At 36.8% G+C, this 20,558-nt stretch overlaps 1 protein-coding gene across 1 annotated transcript in view; it reads right to left on the reverse strand.

Moving 5' to 3' along the window:
- LOC125398824 (cytochrome P450 3A6-like) overlaps positions 1-11,143 on the reverse strand; it is a 57,388-nt gene extending 46,245 nt beyond the window's left edge. The window contains 5 exon segments of the mRNA XM_087898080.1: positions 405-426; positions 2,187-2,191; positions 5,592-5,601; positions 6,067-6,160; positions 11,007-11,143. Of these exon segments, the coding sequence (XP_087754206.1) occupies positions 405-426; positions 2,187-2,191; positions 5,592-5,601; positions 6,067-6,160; positions 11,007-11,053 (178 nt within the window). The 5' untranslated portion in view covers positions 11,054-11,143.
- Between the last annotated feature and the right edge of the window lie 9,415 nt (positions 11,144-20,558).

A 20,558-nucleotide genomic window follows, 5' to 3' on the forward strand; every position in this document is an offset into this window, starting at 1 on the left:
GGGCAAAACCCCAAGACCCTTCCCCACCTGCTTTAGCTTATCTAGCTAGCCATCAGGAGAGCTTCCTGCTGAGAGAAAGAAGAGAGAGGACCAAGAGAGAGGACCAAGAGAGGAACTCTAATGCACAAGCTGTGAATGAACAGAGTGGTCCAAGAGAGTGAATCAGGAGAGAAGACCAAGATCAGGATAAGAGAGAACTCAGGGGCTCCCTGAGACACAGACATTGACAGTACAGAGCAGACCAAGAACAATTTGCAAAGACTCAGACAGCAACTGCAAGGATTGTGCCAAGACAAAAAGATACTGCCGGCATCAACTGAAGAAAACAAAGGTTTAGGCACCAATGCAAGAATTTATCCAACAACCTAGAAAGCAATATAGTAACACTAGAACCCAATGATCACACAACAGGAAGACTTGTTCATCCTAACCCAGAAGAAGCAGAAGAAAATGACTTTAAATGTAATTTTATGAAGACGATGGAGACCTTTAAACAGGAAATGAAAACTCCCTTAAAAAACAAAGGAAAAGACAAAAAAAGTTTGAAGAAATTAATAAATCCATCAAAGAAAACCAAGAGAAACCAACCAAACAGGTGAAGCCAGTAGTTCAAGATTTGAAGACTGAAATAGAGGCAATAAAAAATACAAACCTAGGGAATTCTGGAAATGGAAAATCTGGGAAAATGAACAGGAACTACAGATGCATGTATAACCAACAGAATAGAAGAGATAGAAAAAAGAATCTCAGGTGTTGGAGATACTATAGAGGAAATACATTCATTGGTCAAAGAAAACATTAAATCTAACAAATTCTTAACACAAAACATCAAAGAAATCTGGGACACCATGAAAAGACCAAACTTAGGAATAATAGAGATAGAAGAAGAACTTCAGCTCAAAGACACAGGAAATATATTCAACAAAATCATAGAGGAAAACCTTCCAAGCCTAAATAAGGATATCCCTATCAAGGTACAAGAGGCTTTCAGACCACAAAATACATTGGATAAAAAAATCCTTTCACCATATAATAATCAATGTAATCCATCATATAAATAAACTGAAAGAAAAAAATCTCCATATGATCATCAACACCCCTTCATATTAAAGGTTCTAAAGACATCAGGGATAAAATGAACAAATCTAAACATAATAAATGCAATATACAGCAAGCCTATAGCCAACATCAAAATAAGTGAAGAGAAACTAACAGTAATTCAACTAAAATCAGGAAAAAGACAAGGCTGTTCACTCTCTTCATATATCTTCAGCATAGTTTTGAAGTTCTGGCTATAACAATATGACAACAATAGGAGATCAAGGGGATACAAATTTTAAAGGAAGATGCCAAACTTTCTTTATTTGCTGATGATATAACTGTATATATAAGTGATCCCAAAAATTCTACCAAGGAAATCCTACAGATGATAAATATCTTCAGTAATGTGTCAGGATACAAGATCAACTCAGGCAAGTCAGTAGCTCTCTTATACAGAAATGAGAAAGAATGCTAGGTGTTCATGGCACACACCTTTAATCCCAGCACTCAGGAGGAAGAGACAGGTGGATCTCTCTGAGTTTGAGGTCAGTCTGGTCTACAAGAGTGAGTTCCAGGACAGGTTCCAAAACTACAGAGAACCCTGTCTCAAAAAAAAAACAAAAACAAAAAAGGGAAAGAAATGATAAAGAAGATGAAAAAGGACTCAGGGAAACATCACCTTTTACAATACCAACAAATAACCAAAGAAGTGAAAAACATTTTCATCAAGAATTTTAAGTCTTTGAAGAAAGAAATTTAAGATGATACCAAAAAATGGAAAGATCTTCCATGATCTTGGATTGGTAGGATAAAAGAAATCTACAGATTCAATGCAATCCCTATCAAAATCACAACAAAATTGGTCACAGACATAGAAAGAACAATAATAAACTTCATATGAAAAAAACAAGAGAGCCAAAACAATCCCATACATTAAAGGAACTTCCAGAGGCATCACCATCCCTGACATCACGATCTACTACAGAGCTACAGTAATAAAAAGAGCTTGGTACTGGCATAAAAACAGAGTGGTTGACAAATGGCATCAAATTGAAGACCAGGATATTAATCCACACACTTATGAATACTTGATTTTTGACAAAGAAGCTAAAATTATACAATGGAAAAAAGAAAACATCTTCAACAAATGCTGTGGGCATAACTGGATGTCAACACAGAAGAATGAAAACAGATCATTATCTATCACCATGCAAAAACAGCCAGTCCAAAGGATTAAGAACCTCAATATAAATATAACCACACCAAACCTGAGAAAAGAGAAAGTGGAAAGTAGTCTTCAATCCATGGGCAGAGGAGACCATTTCCAAAATATAACACCTTTTTCACAGATGCTGAAAGCAGCAATAAATAATAAATAAATGAAATGTTCTGAAATTGAGAAGCTTCTTTAAAGCAAAGGACACAGTCAATTAGAAAAAAAGGCAGCCTACTGAATGGGAAAATGCCTTCACCAACCCCACATCAGACAGAGGACTGATCTCCAAAATATATATAGAGAACTCAAAACATTAGACATCAAAATTATAAATAACCCAATTAAAAATAAGGTACAGAACTAAACAGAGAATTCTCAACAGAAGAATCTCAAATGGTCAAAGGACGCTTAAGGAAATATTCAACATCCGTAGCCGTTAGGGAATTGCAAATCATAACAACTCTGAGATACACCATTCAGAATGGCTAAGATCAAAAACACCAATGATAGCTTATGCTGGAGAGGATGTGGAGTAAGTAGATTATTCATCCATTGCTGGTGGGAATGCAAACTTGTACAACCACTTTAGAAATCAGTATGGCGATTTCTCAAAAAAATGGGAATCTAATTACCTCAGGATCCAAAAATACCAGTCTTGGGCATATATCTCAAAGATGCTCAATCATATTTCAAAGATATTTGTATAACTATGATCATAACAACAGTATTTGTGATAGCCCAAACCTGCAAACACCTAGATGCCCCTCAAGCGAAGAATGGAGAAAGAAAATGTGGCACATTTACTCATTAGAATACTACTCAGATGTAAAAAAAATGACATCTTTAATTTTTCATGTAAATGGATGGAACTAGAAAACACCATCCTAAGTGAGGTAACCCAGACCCAAAAAGATGAATATGGTTTCTACTCATGTATAAATGGATACCAGTCATAAACATAGGTTATTGAGCCTATTGTTTATGATACTAGATAAGCTAAGTATCAAGATGAACCCTAAGAAAAGCATATGTAGATCTACTTGGAAAGTGAAAATAGACAAGATCAACTGACAAAATTGGGAACATAATGGTGGGGAGAAGCTAGGGTGAAACGGAGAGAAGAGGGAAGAAATGGAGGGGTGTAGGAGGTCCTTCTGTCTATGTGTTGATCTCATTGGTTAATGAAGGAATTGCTTTGGGCCAAGAGTAAAGCTATAGAGAAATTAAGCTAGGCCAGAAAAACTGGACTGAATGCTGGGAGGAAGAAGGTGGTGTCAGAGAACATCATAGATCCACTGCCTGAGATAGATGTGCTGAAACTTTGCTAGTAGGCCACAGCCTCATGGTGATATACAGATTAATAGAAATGGATTAAATTAATCTGTAAGAGTTAGCCAATAAGAAACTAGAGCTAATAGGCCAAGCAGTAATTTAATTATAATAGTTAATGTGTGATTATTTCAGTTTTGGGCATCTGGGACGAACAAGCAGTTCAATGCAAAACTTTAGGGAACAGGGTAGTTGAGATTGAGTAAGGACAGAGATGAGAGCAAGCAAAGAGATATCTTGATTGAGGGAGCCATTATGGGGTTAGCATGAATCCTGTCTCTAGATAAATTCCCAGGAATTCACAAGGATTATCCAAGCTAAGATCCTAAGCAATGGAGGAAAGGGTACCCAAACTGGCATTGCCCTATAGTCAGACTGATCTTAAATCAGTGATCTTAAATATCACTACAGGAACTTCTTCTAGCACCTGACTGAAACAGAGGAAGAACCCCACATCAGAGCACTGGACTGAGCTTCCAAAGCACAGTTTTAGAGTGGGAAAAATGAGAATATGAGCAAAAAATTCAGACTATGATGTGTATACCCACTGTAACAGTCTACCTAATTTAATGGGAATTCACTAGCCCTAGTCAGACAGGGAAGGAACATGCATAAAACTAAACTTGTCCCTCTCAATGTGTGACAGTTGCATGGTTGGGGCAAACTGAGGGGCCACTGGCAGTGGCACCAGGATTTATCTCTACTGAATGTACTGACTTTTTGGGAACCCATTTTCTTTGGATGGATACCTTTCTCATTCTATATATAGTAGGGAATTCATGCTACAAGTTCTGTGTCCTTGTCCAGCAGCGGATTTGGCACAGTCCAGTCTGGGTATGAATCAAAGGCCTCAAGAGAGTCAATGTGGCAGTTTTTTCTCAGGAACTGACCTTTCACCTGTACTGGACTGTCACTCCTAAGGCAGTTGACAGAGGATAGTCTGGGCTGTCTTCTGTTTTCTTGGCAAACATTGTCTTTGCTCTCCTTGGCCATTTCCCCCATGCAAATAGTATGTAAGAAGCTATGTTTCTTATTAAAATTGCTTGGTATAGTCAGCTCAAGCAAGACCTCCCAATTTCAGCTGTCCACCCTTATTTTTCATGTCCAGTTCTTCCCCTGAACACACCATCTTCGGGACCCTTATTCCTGTAGGTTAGGGTCAAACCCTAAGTTTGTTACCAACACTTCTATAAATAAGATACCATGTCACACAAAGCACTAAGTAAGGATATTTGGGAATCTATGGTCATCTGAATAGCAAGTTTGCAAACAATCTTCTCTACAGGAGATGATACTTAATACAAAAACAAATGTGAAACAAAAGCATGAATGGGACAAAAGCCCAAAAGTGCATTTCAAAGAATATCTTTATCTTCTAAAATATTGGGATGCTTACTGCATTTTGAAACAGGGAGAAAAGTATGGAATTCTTAGTAAAGTTAGTAATGGGCCATCGGTTTTGAAGAATTATGATCTGATAAGTAAACTAATATTTTGAAAAACTAATCTTTCAAGAGTGCAGTCTGCATGTAGGAACTGATTTTGGTCTCCTGGGCATGAGCTTTGGAACGACAGTACAGGAGCCTAACATTTTAGAAAGAAAGCATTTATGAAGTCTCTTTGTAAATTCATAGTCCAGTTTGTTATATATTAATGATGATTATATATGTATGTATTTGCATATATTATAATCCACTTACTAAATTTTTTAAACAAATTTGTCAAATCATTCCTTCTTTAGTGATTGTGTATAAATGATTCTGCTTTTGTTTAAAGAAACAAAACTCATAATCTGGCTAAATATCTTAGGTTGAAAGACAACATCTCTCTTATTCTTCCTCCTAAGAATTATAAACAGGTTCTACTTTGAAGTGAAAAGGAGAATATTCTCGTTTGACATCTCAATATACCCCTCCACACAGAAGAAATCATTGGTAGCAAGAGACTGGGAAATGATATCAGGGAATTTTATGGTATTATTGAGTATTCCTTTATGTGCATATACCACAAAATAGCTGTGTGCCTCCTGATCCACATGTACCAGAGGTACTCAACAAGAAGGGCCAAAGTTACAGGGAACTCTGACATGAATGAAGCACTCAATTTAGTGAAATGCCATGCAGAAGTCATGACATGTGTTTCTTTAAATACTGAGTTAGCATTACTTTACTTTTTTGGAAGTTGTACTGAAAAAAATAAAACCTTAGTCTTTGAGGCTTCCAAAGCCTATACATCAGGTTCTTAAATTAGGTTATGCAAACACTGTGGGTTCTCAACCTGAGGCCTCAGATATTTGTCAAACAACAACAACAGGGTAACCTTACAATGATGTTCTTGTGACACAAACAATTCTGAAAGCTGAAAACCTTAGTATTTCATACCAATGGCCAGTTGCACTCATGAACTGACACAGGGTTTCTGGACAATCATGAAAATGACACAATCACAATACGTAAAGGAAAAATCCCAACATCACTCACCTTCCTATAGTCAAGTAGCGTCCCAACAAAAGGGAGAGGTTTGGGGCCAGGAATTCCTATCTTCCTAAAAAGTCCATGTGAAGAGGTTCCATAACTAAGACATAGAGAAGAAAACCAAGTTATGGGCTTCTTGGTAGTACATGCAAATATACACATTCATACATACACACAGTGAATGAATATCTATGTCCATATTCACATACATAAATTGACGCATTCACATATACACATGTATATAAATATACATATCTACAAATGCACCAAATATTGTACATTGTGGTGGTTTCAAAGAAAATGGCCAACAAAGGGACTGGAACTATTAGGAAACATGTCCTTGTTGAAATAGGTATGGTCTTGATAGAGGAAGTTTGTCATTGTAGAGAAGGGCTTGGCAGTCTCATATATGCTCAAGCCACCTCCACTGAGACAATTCAATTCCTGTTGACTTTTGTTGAAAATGAAAGGATGCTAAACTATAGCACCACATCTGCTTACATGCTGACTTGCTTCCTGCCATGACAATAATGGACTAAAATTCTAAATTGTAAGTGAAACACACTAGTTGATTGTTTCTCTCTATAAGAGTTGTCGTGGTCATGGTGTCTCATTACAGCAATAACAACTTTAACTAATACAAATATAAATACAAATTCACATATGTACTTACTCATGTACTCTTAATACATATGTAATATTGAGTCAATATATAACATACACATATGTAAATACATGCACACATGTGTGTTTATATATAGATACATATATGTATATGTGTTTATATACATATATATTTTCTTGGACACATATATTGAGAACTACAAGAATTTATCCAGTGAGGAAAGAGGTGGGCAGAATTTTACACAAAAATTAATTGACATAATCTCTTTCACATACAATTCTATTGTACTATTAAACTTTTATTATAAACTATTAAACTATTATTATAAACTTTTATGTTAATACTTCATAATCCCAGTCCTAAAGTTATATGTAATTGTCGACGTCTAGAACATCGGGGGTCCCTGGGAAAGAGTGTCGAACAAACCAGGACACAGGGGATGCAGCGTGGAAAACAGCATTTGCATCTGCATGCCGTATGTTTATTAAGTAATCCTTTTATATGCTTTGGAAACAATTGCTTTAGTCAACAGTTTAAAGAGGAACTATAGATCATGAGTTAACCAAGGACTTATATAGATTATGCACACAAAGCAGCTTGATGTAGCAAGGGTGGTCTGGGGGCTTGCAAGACATCCTAGCCTATTTTAAACAAGGGCCTCCAGAGACATTATCTCACTGTTCCAATCTATTCTAAGACTTCCTTCAGTGAGCAGAACAGCTGCTTCAAGCTGAGACTGTGGCCTCAGGGCAGCCACTTCCACAAACCACAGGGTATGTGATACTTGCTCTCAGAATTAAAGGTCAGAGGACTTGTCACTCTGAAATGTCCCATAGCATTCCATGGAACTTCTCTTAGATTCCAAGGCAGTACACAACATCTCCCCTGGCGCATTTTATAACGCAGTCTTCAAATCTCCACATGTAATAATAATCTCTAACCTTAAGATTGAATGTTACTGAGAGGTTCACCAGATAGAAAATAAGCAAAAGTCAGCAACGTGGGTAACCTGCATTGCAAGCTCTACATGATATCTCCTGAATAGTGAACAGTAAGGTTGCTCAAAGGGAAATGATAGACCACCAGCAAAGTCTACTGACAAGACTTTCACGTGACCCATTCCTCAGCTTGAAAATTGAGCAGAGGTTCCCATGTGTAGCCTTTGGGCTAGACAGGTGGCTCAGCAGCTAACAGCATTGGCTGCTCTTGCAGGGCATGCAGGTTCAGTTTCCAGCACCCAAGTAACTGCTCACAATGGTCGACACTTCCAGTTCCTGGAAATCCAATGCCTTTCATTAACTAACATAGGCTAACAGGCATGCATGCAGTACACATACATACATGCATGAAAAACATTAAGATGCACAAAATTAAGAATAAATATATATTTTAAAGATACAGGTTTTGTGAGTTATTTGTTCAAATGTGGGGGTTTGATATTGCCATTGACTTTGAGTTATTCAAGCTCCTGCATGTGAACTTTCAACCAAACTACTGTGATAACCTGATAAACTCATGTCTCTTCAAGGGTGCTTTGGAGGATAGGACACATTGATTTATTAATTTTTCCTACTGAGATTAATGATTATTTGCTCTCAAATTTCCCATAAAACTAAAATTGCATGATATATTATTTAAATGCTAACTGTGGTCTTGGTGTTTTTTCACAGCAACAGAAACCTTAACTAAGACACACATGCAAATACATATATAAATGCATACTCACATAGGTAATTACTCACATTCATCTATACCATTGATCCGTGTGTATATATGAGTGTGTGTGTATGCATTCAAATTTATTCTTGAATACAAATATTGACAACTACAAAAATTTATCCAGTGTGATACCAGGAGGACAGAATATAACATAGAAGAACACAGAGCATTAATTCCCTCCACCTTCCATTTTAGCATAAACTTTTATGTTAATGTTTGATGGTCTTTAAGTTAATATGCAACAGCACTTTCTAATCTTGAGTTTGAATATTAGTAAGGGGCTCACCAGAGTTAGTAAATAAGCAAACATCAGCAATATGGATAATGTGCAGTGCAAGTTCTACTTGATGCCCATAAAATAGTGAAGAGTGTGGTTGCTCATAGGAGGAGGTTAGCCCACGAGCAGAGCCTCTTGACAACACTCTCTCACCCAGTCTATCCCTCAGCTTTAAAAGTGTGCAGAGGTTTCCATGTGCAGCCTTTGGGCTGGAGAGGTGATGTGGCAACTAACAGCAGTTGCTGCTCTTGCACGATATTCAGGTTCAGTTTCCAGCTCTCAAATGATTGCTCATAAGAGTCTACAATTCTAGTTCCTGGGAATCTGAAACATTTCCCTTAACTTAAATGGGCATCAGGTAGATGTGTGATACACATACAAACATGCATGCAAACCATTCATATGAACAAAATTAATAATAAATATATATATTTAAAGATGTAGAGTTTTCCAGTTGTCATCTGTTCAGTTAATGAGGATGTGGTGCTGCAGTTGCCTTTGAATTATTCATGCACCTGCAAGTAACCTTTCAAACAAACTCCTGTGAGAAATTGATATCTCATGTCTCCCCTAGGGAAACTTTGGAGAAAGGGCTACGTTGATCTGTTTTACTAAGATCAAATGGTATTTTCTTCCATCTACTTTGATCCGTTAATTGTGTCCTACTGAGATCAAGGGTTTTTACTTCCAGGTAAGCTAGAATTGCACTATCTGTTAGCCAAATGGTAACTGTGGTCTTGGTGACTCTTCACAGCAACAGAAACCTTAACTAAGATGCATATGTACATACATATGTAAATACATATTTTTGTATGTATATATACATATACAAATATACTATTGAGTCAATATAAATATATAAATATGTGCATATACATTCTTGGATACAAATATTGACAACTACAAGAAGTTATTCAGTGTGGTAACAGGTTGGCTAATATAACATAAAAACTGTGAGCATTAATTACTCACACCTACCTTATTATTTTAAACTATTCTTTTAATACTTAATGGTCTAAGACTTAGATTTAATATGTAGTAACACTTTCTAAACTTGAGTTAGAAAGGAACTCACCAGAGTTAATAAATAATCAAACATCAGCAACTTGGGTAATCTGCAAGACAAAGTTCACCTGAAAACTTCATGAACAGTGAACAGTGAGGTTGCTCAGAGGAGGAAATTAGCCCACCATCAGAGCCTCCTGACAAGACTCTCAAATTGCCCATCCCTCAGCTTGAAAATTGTGCAGTTTCCCATGTAGATCCTTTGGGTTAGAGAGGTGTCTAAGCAACTAACAGCATTGTCTGCTCTTGCAGGGCATGCAGGTTTAGTTCCCAGCACCCAAATAACTGGAAATCCAGTGCAGTTCTCTTAATTTAAAGCTAGGAATCAGATAGGAATGTGATATATATATATATATATATATATATATATATATATATATATACATACATACATACATACATACAGGCATGTAAAACATTTATATGCACAAAATTAAAAATAAATACATATTTTAAAGATACAGGCTTTTTGAGTCATCTGCTCAAGTGTGGGGGTTTGATGCTTGGTTGCCTTTGAGTCATTCATGGTCCTTCAAGTAACATTTTAAACAAACTCCTGTGATAACCTCATAAATTTTTGTGTCTTCAAGGGGTATTTTATAGGAAGAGATACATTGATCTGTCAATTGTGTTCTACATAGGTCAAAAGGTGTTTGCTTCTGTATTTCCCAGAAAAGTGAAATTTCACCATGTATTACCCACATGAACTCATGAGGTATGGCCTACATAAAATATCATTTCTATGCCCTATTTCTTTCTAGACCATAGACATCACCATGTTAGCTTTCTGCAATAGGATAATAAGTCATAAGGTATTTATTTATTAATATGTTGTTAACACAACAATCTCTGTTACAAAACTTTTTGGAAAGACAGGCCTGAGTAAAGTAATCATTTGCAACTCAAATGTAGTTTCCATCCTTGGGAGTTCTAAGTTCCTCAAAACTTCCTATTGCAGACTGATGAAGACATGACAAAAGTAAAGGCAGAAAACAAACCAAGAGAAACAGCTTACTGTAATCACTTTAAACCTTCTTCTGATTTTTTTAGAGCATTGATTTCTTGAAAAGCATTTAGAACATTTGGTCAGAAGCACAGTGAGTTAAATAGTTTAGTTTGCAGTAGAAATCTGTTCAACTGTGGCAGTATTAATTTCCACTGGATGATATATATTTTTTGATTTTCCTGACAGGGAAAAACGACCTGAGAATCATCCAACCTCTAGAGCCACAAAGGAGAGGCATCTAGCCCATTACTCACAGGTAGAGGAGCACCAGGATGGTAGCCAACAGAGCCCACGTTTCCATGGAAAAATTTAAAATTGGGTCAATTGATATTTTTTCTTCCAAGAAATTTGCTCTGACGATTTTCTCCTTCTTGAGGACTTGCACACTCTTTTTGAGTCCAGGTGTGAATCTGTGAAGCCAAGTCACAGTATTTATGTGCTAGGAAAAGGGGTGGAGGAGGTGATACTGCCAGTAGAAAGATGAGGTGTGACTGTAACACAGAAATTAACACTGTGATGTTTTAATAGTTAATTTAAAGTATAATTTAATAAGTTTATAGTTATTTTAATAAGTTAATAATTATTGAGGTTATAAAAATGTTAGTGATAAAACCAGAGGTCATTTCTTTTTACCAGAAATGTAATAGAATGGGTGACATTAAACGTCCTTTAGTATTTCTTCACCTATCTTGATTGCAAAACACGTTAAGTATTTGTATACAAGATCCATCTATAAATGTTTTTGTATTGTTTAAAAAAGAAAACAATCTTTTTTCATTATACATACCAATCCAAATTCCCACTCGTTACCCTCCTCCCATTCCAACCAAATATCTTCCCACCCCATCCCATCCACTCTCAGAGAAGGTAAAGCACATGGTTCTGGAGAAGGTCCAAAGACCTCTCTACTATATCTAGGCTGAGCAAGGTATCCACTCAAAGAGCATAGATTTCAAAAAAGCCAGTGCATGCAGTAGGGATAAATCCTGGTGTTGCTGCTAGTGGCCTCTCAGTCTGCTCTAGCCATACAACTGCCAACCACATTGAGAGAGACTAGTTTGGTCCTATGCTTTTTATTCTTCCCAGGTTGACTGGAGTTGATGAGCTCCTGTTAAATCAGCTAGATGGTTTCAGTGGGTATGCCTATCATGGTTTTGACATCATTGCTCATTTTTTTTTCATTCTTCCCCCTCCTTAGCTGTTCTTTGGATGGTCATTCCAGGACTCAAATGCAGGTGTCTGCCTCTGTTTCCATCAGGTGCTGTACAAAGGTTCTATGATGATATTTAAGATATTCATCAGTCTGACTACAGGGCAAGGCAAGTTTGGGTACCCTTTCCTCTATTGCTTATGATCTTAGCTGGGGTCATCCTTGTGAATTCCTGGGAATTTCTCTAGAGCCAGGTTTCTTGCTTACCCCACAATGGCTCCCTCAATCAAGATATCTATTTACTTGCTCTTATCTCCTTCCTTCCTTGATCTTGACTATCCCATTCCCTGAAGTTCTCCTCACTCCTCCTCTTTTCCCCTCCTCTCTCACTTCCACCCTAGCTTCTCTGAGCCATTATCTTCCCATTTTTTTCAGCTGATCTTTTCTATTTCAACTTTCCAGGTGGACATATATATGTTTATCTTAGAGTTCACCTTGTTACTTAGTTTCTCTAGGATCATGAACTGTAGGCTCAATACCTCTGTTTATTATTAGTATCTACTTATGCATGACTAGATAGCATATTCATCTTTTTGGATCTGGGTTACCTCACTCAGGATGGTGTTTTCTAGGTCCGTTCATTTACATGCAAAATTCAAGATGTCTTTTTTTTCAGCTGAGTAGTACTCTAATGAGTAAATATGCTATGTCCTGCGCTCGGCCTCGCCTGCAAGAACCACGCGGGACACATAGGATACTTCTGTAGAAAGGCTTTAATCCTCTTGGGAGCTAGAGCATAAGCCACATGGCGAAGACCCCGATATGAAGAAAGCCATCCCTTATATATGAAACAGTCCTAGCTTCGGACGTGTCACTCTTGGATTGGTCAACTGCTCCCAGTTCCAGGTGATACCTTGGGAGTAGTGGAAAGTTACCAACACGTGTGAGCTTTCTAGCTCACCTGGCGGTGCAGCGCCATCTATGGTGGAGAGTGTGGTTGCGGCCTTCTACAATGCTAAATTTTCTTTTGCCATTCTTTGGTTGAGGGATTTCTAGGTTTTTGCAGGTTGTGGATATTAAAAATAATGACGCCATGAACCTAGTTGAACAAATGGCTTTGTAATATAATTGAGCATCTTTTGGGTATATTTCCAAGAGTAGCATTACTGGTTCCTGAGCATAGGTTGATTCTCAATTTTCTGAGAAACCATCATATTGACTTTCAAAGGAGTTGTACAAGTTCGCAATCTAACTAGCAGTGGATGAGAGTTCAACTTACTCCACATCCTCTCCAGCATAAGCTCTCATTGGTGTTTATGATCTTAGCCATCCTGACAGGTGTAAGATGGTATCACAGAGTTGTTTTGATTTGCACTTCTCTGATGGCTAAGGATGTTGAACATTTTATTAAGTGTATTTTGACCATTTAATATTCTTCTGCTGAGTGTTCTCTGTTTAGTTCTGGGTTGTTTAGAATTTTGATGTTTAATTTCTTGAGTTCTTTATATACTTTTGGAGATCATTCCCTTGTCTGATGAGGGTTTGGTAAAGATATTTTTCCATTCAGTAGGTTTCCTTTTTGTCTTACTGATTGTGTCCTTTGCTTTACTGAAGCTTGACAGTTTCAGGAGGTCCCATGTATTTATTGTTGCTCTCAGTGTCTGTGCTACTGGGGTTATATATAAGATGTGATCTCCTGTGTCCATGCATTGAAGATCTCTTCCCAATTTCTCTTCTATCAGGTTCAGTGTGCCAGATTTTTATTGAGGTCTCTAATCCATTTGGACTTGAGTTTTGTGAGACAGATATGGATCTATTTTCATTCTTCTACATGTGGACATCCAGTTATGTCCACACCATTTGTTGAAGATGCTTTCTTTTTTCCATTATATAATTTTAGCTTTGTTGTCAAAAATCAGGCATTCATAGATGTGTGGATTAATATTCTGGTTTTTAGTTTGACTCTATTGGTCAACCTCTCTGTTTTTATGCCAGTGCCAAGCTGTTTAAATTCCTGTATCTTTGTAGTAGAGCTTGATGTCAGGGATGATGATGCCTCCAGAAGTTCCTTTATTTTACAGGATTGTTTTGGCTATCCTGAGTCTTTTGATTTTCCAAATGAAATTGATTTTTGTTCTTTCTAGGTCTATGAAGAATTGTGTTGAAATTTTGATGGGGATTGCATTGACTCTATAGATTCCTTTTGGTAGGATTGCCATTTTTATTATTTTGATCTTACCTATACAAGAGTATGGAATATCTTTCCCTTTTTTGGTATTTTCTTCAATTTATTTCTTCAAAGACTTAAAGTTTTCATCAAATAGGTCTTTCATGTCTTTTGTTAATTTACCCCAAGATATTTTATGTTACTTCTGAAAGGTTATGTTTCTCTAATTTCTTTCTCAAATTCTTTATCATTTGTGTTTAGGAGGACTACTGATATTCTGGAGTTGATCTTCTATCCTGCCATATTACTGAAGGTATTTATCATCTGTAGGAGTTCTATGGTAGAGTTTTTGTGATCACTTATATATACAAATAACGAAAGTTTGACTTCTTCCTTTCCAATTTGAGTTCCCTTGATCTCCTTTTGTTTTCTAATTGCTATTCCGAGAACTTCAAGAACTACACTGAATAGATATGGAGAGAGTGGACAGCCTCATTTTGTTCCTGATTTTAGTGGATAACTTTGAGTTTCTCTCCATTTAATTTGCTGTAGGCTTTCTGTGCATTGTTTTTATTGTATTTAGATATGTTCATTTTATACCTGAACTCTCCAAGACCTTTATCATGAAGGGGTGTTGGATTTTGTCAAATGCCTTTCAGCATCTAATGAAATGATCATTTGGAGTTTTTTACTTTAATTTACTTAAATGCTGGATTACATTGAGACATTTTCATATGTTGAACTAACCATGCATCTTTGGAATGATGCTGACTTGATCAGGTGGATGAATTTTTTGATGTGCTGTTTGTAGTAAAGATGAGTGGGTTGTGTCCCACTGCCCGACTAGCTTAACTGCCAAAATAACACAGGCTCCCAACCACTCTGCTAGCTTAACCCTGAAATAATTACACAGAAACTGTATTCATTTAAACACTGCCTGGCCCATTATTTCTAGCCTCCTGTTGGCCAACTCTCACATCTTGATTAACCTATTTCTATTAATGTGTATCACCACTTGAATGTGACTTACTGGCATGAGTCTAACCAGAGTCCATCTCGGGCAGGAGAATCATGGCATCTGTCTGACTCTGCTCTTCTTCTCAGCATCCAGTTCTGTCTTTTCCGCCTACCAAGTTTCTGCCCTCTCAAAAGGCCAAGGCAGTCTCTTTATTCAACCAATGAAAGAAATACATCCTACACCAGTTCTTGGGTTTGGATTGCCAGCATTTTATTGAATATTTTTGCATTAATGTTCATGAGTGAGATTGGTCTGTGACACACTTTCTTGGTTGATTCTTTAGGTGGTTTTGGTTTCAGGGTAGCTGCAGGCTCATGAAGAAAGTTCGGCAATGTTACTTCTGTTTCTTTCTATTATGTGGAACACTTTGAGGAGTATAAGTATTAGCTCTTCTTGGAAGTTCTGGTAGAATTCTCCTCTAAAATCTTCTGACCCTGGGCTTTACTTGGCTTGGAGGTTATTTGATTACAGCTTCTATTTCATTGCATCATATAGGCCTCTTTAAATTATTTATCTGGTCATGATTTAATTATGGTATATGGTAAATGATATCTAGAAAACTGTCCATTTCTTTTACATTTTCCAATTTTGTGGAGTACAGGTTTTGTAGTATGACATAATGATTCTCTGGATTTCCTCAGTGTCAATTGCTATGTTGCTCTTTTCATTTCTGATTTTGTTAGTTTGGGTGTTCTCTCTCTCTGCCTTTTGATTAGTTTGGATTAGGGATTGTCTATCTTGTTGATTTTCTTGTAGAACCAGCTCATTGTTTCAATGATTCTTTGTATTGTTTTCTTTGTTTCCATTTTGTTGATTTCAGCTCTCAATTTATTTCCTGTCTTCTACTCCTCCTAGGTGAATCTGCTTCTTTGTGTTCTAGAGCTTTCAGGTGTGTTGTTAAGTCATTGATATGAGCTTTCTCTATTTTCTTTAGTGGATACTTTGTGCTATGAACTTTTCTTTTAGGACTGCTTTCATTGTGACACACATATTTAAGTACACTGTGCCTTCATTTTCTTTGAAATCTAGGAAGACTTTAATTTCTTCCTTTAATTCATCTTTGACTCATGAATAGTTCAATTGTTCACTGTTCAATTTCCATGAATTTGTAGATTTTCTGAGAGTAGTGTTGTTATTTATTCTAATTCTAATCTGCAGTGATCTGATAAGACACTGGGATTACTCCAATTTTTTGTGTCTGTGGAGGTTTGTGGTCAATTTTAGAGACGGTTCCATGAGGTGTTGAGAAGAAGGTATATTCTTTTGATTATGGGGAAATGCTCTATAGATATCTATTAAGTCCATTTGATTTGTGACATCTGCTAGTTCTCTTATTTCTCTATTAAGTTTCTTACTGGTTGACCTGTTCCATTAGAGAGAGTAGAGTGTGGAGTAGTCTTCTACTATTAGTGTGTGGGGTTTGATGTGTGATTTAAGTTTTAGTATTGTTTCTTTTACATATGCGGTTGTTCTTGTATTAGGGGCAGAGATGTATTAGGGGCATAGATTGAGACTACACCTTGATGGATTGTTCCTGTTATGAGTATAAAGTGTTCTTCTTCATCTCCTCTGATTGCTTTTAGTTTGAAATCTATTTTGTTAGATATTAGGATAGCTATACCTGCCTGTTTCTTACTTCTACTTGATTGGAAAACCTTTTCCCAATTCTTTACTCTGAGGTAGTGTCAGTCTTTGAGGTTGAGGTGTGTTTCTTGTATATAGCATAAGGCTGGATCCTATTTTTGTATCCATTCTCTTAGCAAGTGGTTTTTTAATAGGCGAATTGAGTCCATTAATATTAAGATATATTAATGATCATGATTGTTAATTCCTGTTATTTTTCAGTAGTAGTGTTTGTGTGCTCCCCTTCTTTGGGTTTTTCTGGTAGAAGGTTATCTGTTGCCTGTGTATTTGTGGTTGCATTTAGCTTCCTTGGATTGGGGCTTCCCTTGTAGTACTTTCTGTAAGACTAGGTTTGTGGATACAATTGTTTAAAAATGTTTTTGTCATGGAATATCTTGTTTTCTTCATCAACAGGGATTGAAAACTTTGTTGGGTATAGTAGTCTGGGCTTGTATCCATGGCCTCTTATTGTCTGCAGTATATCTATCTGCCCAAGTGCTTCTGGCTTTCATGCTTTCCATTGAGAAGTCCGGTGTAATTCTGATAGGTCTACCTTTATGTGTTATTTGACCCTGTTTCTTTGCAGCTCTTAATATTTTTTTTTATTTTGTATGTTTTGCATTTTGATTATTATATGGTGAGGGAATATTTTTGATTCAATCTATTTGTTGTTCTGTAAGCTTCTTGCACCTTCATAGGGATATCTTACTTTAGGTTTGGAAAGTTTTCTTCTATGATTTTGTTGAATATATTTTTTGTGTCTTTGAGCTGGACTTATTCTCCTTCTTCTTTTATCCCCATTATTCTTAAGTTTGGTCTTTTCATGGTTTCCTAGATTTTATGGATACTTTGCGTTAAGAGTTTGCTGGATTTAATGATTTGTTTTGACCAATGAATCTGTTTTCTTTTTAGTATCGTCAACACCTGAGGTTCTTTCTTCTATCCCTTATATTCTGCTGGTTATAATTGTCTCTGTAGTTCCTGTTCTTCTACTCAGATTTTCCATATCCAGAATTCCCTGATTTGTGCTTCCTTATTTCCTCTATTTCAGTCTTCAAGTATTGAACTGGTGATTGTTTTTCTTGGATTTCTTGGGTTTCTTTGAGGGATTTATTAATTTCTTTCAATTTATTGTTCATATTTCTCTGTATTTCTTTAAGGGAGTTTCTCATTTCCTCTTTAAAGGTGTCCATAATTTTCACAAAGTTACTCTTTACTTTCTGATTACTGCTATGGAAGTATATTTGCAGGTAGAGGTTCTGATTCAGCAGCTCTATATAAGGTTGAGACTCAGCATTTAATTGGCATACGTGACCCATACCTCACTGAAGGCTTTTGGAATGTGAAAGCCATGTTCATAACAGACCTTCACAGCTTCATATTTTAAAAGTTTAACTAAAATACAATTATTTCATTTCCCCCCTTTTCTCCTCCCTCCTAACCCTCTAACATCAACCCCCACTCTCTCATATTTAGGGCCTCTTCTTTTTTGTTACATATTTTTTAATGTTTTTTTAAAAAAATCTTTTTCATTTTATATACCAATCCTAGTTTTCCTTCCTTACCCTCCTCCTGTTCCCCAACCTTCTCCCAATCCCAACCCCATCTACTCCTCAGAGAGACTAAGTCCTCTCACAGGGAGTCAACAAAGTCTAACATTATCACATTGAGGAAGGATCAAGGAACTCCATGCTTTATTGAAGCTGAACAAGATATCCCTCCATAGGGAATGCACTTCAAAATGTCAATTGACGTACTAGGGGTAAATCCGGGTACCACTTCTAGTGACCCCCACAGACTGCTCAAGTCACACAGCTGACACGTATATTCAGAGGACCTTGTTCAGTTTTATGCAGCTTCTCCAGCGTCAGTCTAGAGCCCAGTGAGCTCCTACTAGCTAGGTTTTCCCCCATCATGGTCTTGACCGTTTTGCTCATATTATTGTTCCTTTTTCTTTTTGGCTATACTCCAGGGGTGTGGGCAAGTGCTCTGCTGTGAATCTCTGCATCTGCTTTTATCAGTTACTGGACAAAGGCTCTATGATAACATTTAAGGTAGTCATAAATTTGATAACAGGTGTATACCAATCCAAACACGCTCTCTGATATTGTTTAGAATATTAGCTGAGGTCATCCTTGAGGATTCCTGGGAATTTCCCTAGTGCCAGATTACTCTAGCCTCATAAAGACTCCCTCTATCAAAATATCTCTTTCCTGCCTGTACCTGGTAAAGGTAATTGTTTGGGCTGCTATGCTTTCTAGGCCCTAGCTACTAGGGAGCACATCCCATGCCCATCCCCAAACAATGAAGCCCCAGAGTCCTTGCAACAGCCTCCCCAGATTCTCAACCACCCCCCCAATGCATCATCAGCCACCAAAGATGTGGCCCTGCTGGCACCTGCAGGAGCAATCACAGGAAACAGCCTCACCTAGAGTAGCAAATACTATAGCCACAGGCCCCACTCACACCTGGGGGAAAAGCAACCATCTAAGTCACAGACCCCACCTGCACCATTTGGAAGATGAGGGACCCCCTTAAGCATAAGCCCTATCTGCACCAATTGGAGGAAGAGATGGGTAGACAACAATGTAAGAATACAAACAACAACATAAAGAGCAATACAGCACCACCAGAAACAGCAAAACCTGATCATCCCAAAGCAGAATAAGCAGAAGAAAATTACCTTCAAAATAACTTGATGATGATGATAGAGGCCTTGAAAGAGGAAATGAAAAAATTACCTTAAATAAGTGAAGGAAAAGACATACAGAAAATGGCAAGAAATCAACAAATCCTACAAGGAACATCAAGAAAAAACAATCAAACATGTGAAGGAAATGGTTCAAGACTTGAAAACAGAAATAGAAACAATAAGAAAACACAAACCAATTTTGGAAATGGAAAATCTACATAAATGATCAGGAATTACAGACACAGTATAACCAACAGAATACAAGAAATCAAAAAGAGAAATTCAGGCACTGAAGATAAGATAGAGGAAATAGATTCCTCAGTCAGAGTAAATGTTAAATCCAACAAATCCATAATTTAAAATATTCAGGAAATATGGGACACCATGAAAAGACTAAATTTAGAAATAACAGGTAAAGAATAATAATAATAATAATAATAATAATAATAATAATAATAATAAGCTGTTGTTCAGCTTAAAGGCACAGAATATATATTCATCAAAAATCATAGAAGAAAACTTTCCCAACCTAAAAAAGAATATGCCTATGAAGGTACAATAAACTTAGAGAACACCAAATAGACTTGACCAAAAAAAAAGTCCCCTCCCCACATAAAGTTCAATGTACTAAATATACCAAATAAAAATTATTAAGATCTGTGAAAAAAATCATATGATCATTTCATTGGATGCTGAAAAAGCGTTTGACAAAATTCAATACCCATTTATGATAAAGGTGTTGGAGAGACTGGGGATACAAGGATCATACCTAAATATAATAAAAGCAATATACAGCAAGCCGACAGCTAACATCAAATTGAATGGAGAGAAACTCAAAGCCTTTCCACTAAAATCAGGAACACGGCAAGGCTGTCCACTCTCTCCATACCTCTTCAATATAGTGCTTGAAGTTCTAGCAATAGCAATAAGACAACATAAGGGGATCAAGGGGATTCGAATTGGAAAGGATGAAGTTAAACTTTCGTTATTTGCTGACGATATGATAGTGTACATAAGCGACCCCAAAAACTCTACCAAAGAACTCCTACAGCTGATAAACACCTTTAGTAACGTGGCAGGATACAAGATCAACTCCAAAAAATCAGTGGCACTCCTATACACAAAGGATAAAGAAATGGAGAGGGAAATCAGAGAA

The sequence above is a fragment of the Myodes glareolus genome, chromosome 2 (assembly GCF_982192425.1).
Source record: "Myodes glareolus chromosome 2, mMyoGla1.1, whole genome shotgun sequence".
Classification (NCBI taxonomy): Eukaryota; Metazoa; Chordata; class Mammalia; order Rodentia; family Cricetidae; genus Myodes; species Myodes glareolus.